Source organism: Sinocyclocheilus anshuiensis, unplaced genomic scaffold (genome assembly GCF_001515605.1).
Source record: "Sinocyclocheilus anshuiensis isolate Anshui unplaced genomic scaffold, SAMN03320099.WGS_v1.1 scaffold1614, whole genome shotgun sequence".
In the NCBI taxonomy this organism is placed as follows: domain Eukaryota; kingdom Metazoa; phylum Chordata; class Actinopteri; order Cypriniformes; family Cyprinidae; genus Sinocyclocheilus; species Sinocyclocheilus anshuiensis.
Genome location: NW_015547777.1, coordinates 165,175 through 167,664, shown reverse-complemented (window position 1 = coordinate 167,664; position 2,490 = coordinate 165,175). Strand labels below are relative to the sequence as shown.

Genomic DNA, 2,490 nt, shown 5'->3' with positions numbered 1-2,490 from the left:
AAAAAAAAAATGAAAAAGATGTGTTGCCTCGGCAACTAGTTTTGATATTTTATTGCAGTCAACATTTATTTTAAGTAACAATTAAAGTTAACTTTAATAACCCTCATATTTATATAGAAATTACTAGTGGGTCCAAAAGCAAGTGCTGTTAAGAGAAAGGCTAAAATCTGAATAAACATATGGAAACATATGTATAATGAGGTCCACAACCACATTTGCAATAGCAGAAAGGATTTATTAAAAGAGATATGACTCAAATAATTTCCTATTATGTGTGAAATAATCATGATTTAAATTTGCATTATTTACAGTAAAAAAAAAACAGTGCTTTTAGTCTAATCAAACTCCAGCCTATATACAGCGTTCAGTCACGATTAGCACAGTATGATTCACATTCGCGTGTAGTATTATTAATAAAGTACTAGCTACAGTATTTAAAAAACCAAAAACAATATTACAGGTCTAGTAGCATAATGCATAATGGCAAAGGCAGCTTCTGACATGATTCTGACATTTACAATGGCATAAAAAGTCAAACTTCACAGATGCTTAAAGCTCGGATTTAAAATAAACTCTCGATCAAATAACAATGCTTAACATCATCTGCCGATTTCTCAATAAACACAGTTTGAATATGGTTAATAGTAGATCACTTAAAGTAAGACTCGAGTGATATCAGTGCAGGGATGTTGGTCTTTTCAGCGCAGGAGAGGAGCTCGAGCTTTGGAGATGGAGTTACTGTAAAATAAGAAATACATTACAGACCAAACTTATACGAGCAGAACGACGAGCAGCACTCGTGCACATGCTCTAAACTCAGACGGACGCTGAGAAACGCTTTATAATTACAAAGCAGAAGGAAGTTAAAGGAGGAAATCTGATACCATGGTCTCTGAAAGCGCACCGATGGCATTGCGTGAAGCGCTTTCCTTCTTCGGGACAGAGATCGTCTATTACAGGTAAGGTTGGCAAAGAAAAACCCGTTAAAAAATTGAAGATGAAACTAATTTCTGATCTAAAATAGAAGCCCGTTTACAGCTGGTATTCACACATCTCAGGCAATGAACAATATTTTAAAATGTTTTTGAAAGAGTCTCTCCTGCTCACCAAAGCTGCATTTATTTGATTAAAAATACAGTAAAAATAGTGAAATATTATTGCAATGTAAAACAGCTGTTTTCTATGTGAATATGTGTTAAACTGTCATTTATTTCTGTGATGTGCAGCTGTATTTCCAGCATCATTACTCCAGTCTTCAGTGTCACATGATCTTCAGAAATCAGTATAATATTCTGCTCAACAAACATTTCTGATTATTATCAACGTTGATACAATGTTGAAACTGATACATTTTATTTGTCAGGATTCTTTGATGAACAGAAAGTTCAAAAGAACAGCGTTTATTTGAAATAGGAATATTTTGTAACATTATAAATAGTGATCGACCGATATTGATATTTTATAACCGATACCGATACCCCCGGTGAGTGAACAGCAATATGAAAGCGGCTTCACGAGTCTAATGATGAGCATAGACAACAGACATAGAATTAAATTTAGCGTTTTTATTTCCAACATGCGCTCATTCATGGCTGTATTATTTAACTCATGCAAAGTTGCGTCTTTATTGGGAGAGGACTTGACGGATTATTTTATGTGACTCCGACTTCATGAGATGATGAGCATATAGACAACAGAGAGCGAAAATAAATGTAGTAGGTCTAATATTTTCAAATGGAGAAAATAAATAAAGGAAAGGATTCATATCAACTTCATTTTAAACTTCAGTTTTAGTAGGTTTATAAGCTGTTTAATAGGCTCAAGAGTGAAGAATAATTCACTGGATAATGTTAATTCACGTTATTGGTAGACTGCACGTCTGGACATATCTGGACATATAAAATGCAATTACAAACTGTATATTGCCGGTAAAACTAAGATATAATTCTATTATGACTAGGAATTAGACTTAAAAGAAATAAAAGTACCATTCTGCTGTTGGAGAGTGTTGTGTTATAAACTACAGCAGTGCGCGTGCATTAAATCATTAACCGGTGCTAAACTGCTCACTGCATCATGTAATTAACAACTCGAACCATCAACAATCAAACTCACTTAGACAGCCAACGGTTTCTTTTCTACCCGTAATTTTTTATATCCATGCATGTGGTTACAGTAAAATCATATAAAACAGTGAAATCGCTCAGGAAATCTGTCCTGTCTAGCCTGCACTCGAGACGGTGACGTGTGAGCGCCACTGACAGACTCTTCACTCCTATTGGTTGTCGCTCGCGAAATTCGCTGTTCATTTGCATAAAGTTAAACAATTCTTAACGTTTGTCGCTTGACACGCCCACATTCTGTCGCCAACGGTCACTGTCGCTCGTGTCGCCGGAAGTCGCCAGCTCTCCATTGAAAATGAATGGGAGCATGTCGCTTTGTCGCTGTGTGTCGCTGGCAGTGTGAACGGGGCTTGAGGCAATACATTCT

General features: G+C 36.0%; 1 protein-coding gene across 9 annotated transcripts in view; it reads right to left on the bottom strand.

The window, feature by feature from the left end:
• Positions 1 to 214: 214 nt before the first annotated feature.
• Positions 215 to 2,490, bottom strand: part of LOC107704583 (dual specificity protein phosphatase CDC14A-like) — a 17,275-nt gene continuing 14,999 nt past the window's right edge. For 8 of the 9 annotated variants that reach the window (XM_016507546.1, XM_016507548.1, XM_016507543.1 and 5 more), the window contains one exon: positions 215 to 738. In XM_016507546.1, coding sequence (XP_016363032.1) covers positions 736 to 738 — 3 coding nt within the window. In that variant the 3' untranslated portion in view covers positions 215 to 735. Of the gene's footprint in view, positions 739 to 884; positions 951 to 2,490 lie in introns of all 9 variants that reach the window. The other variant, XM_016507549.1, reaches the window with a different exon arrangement.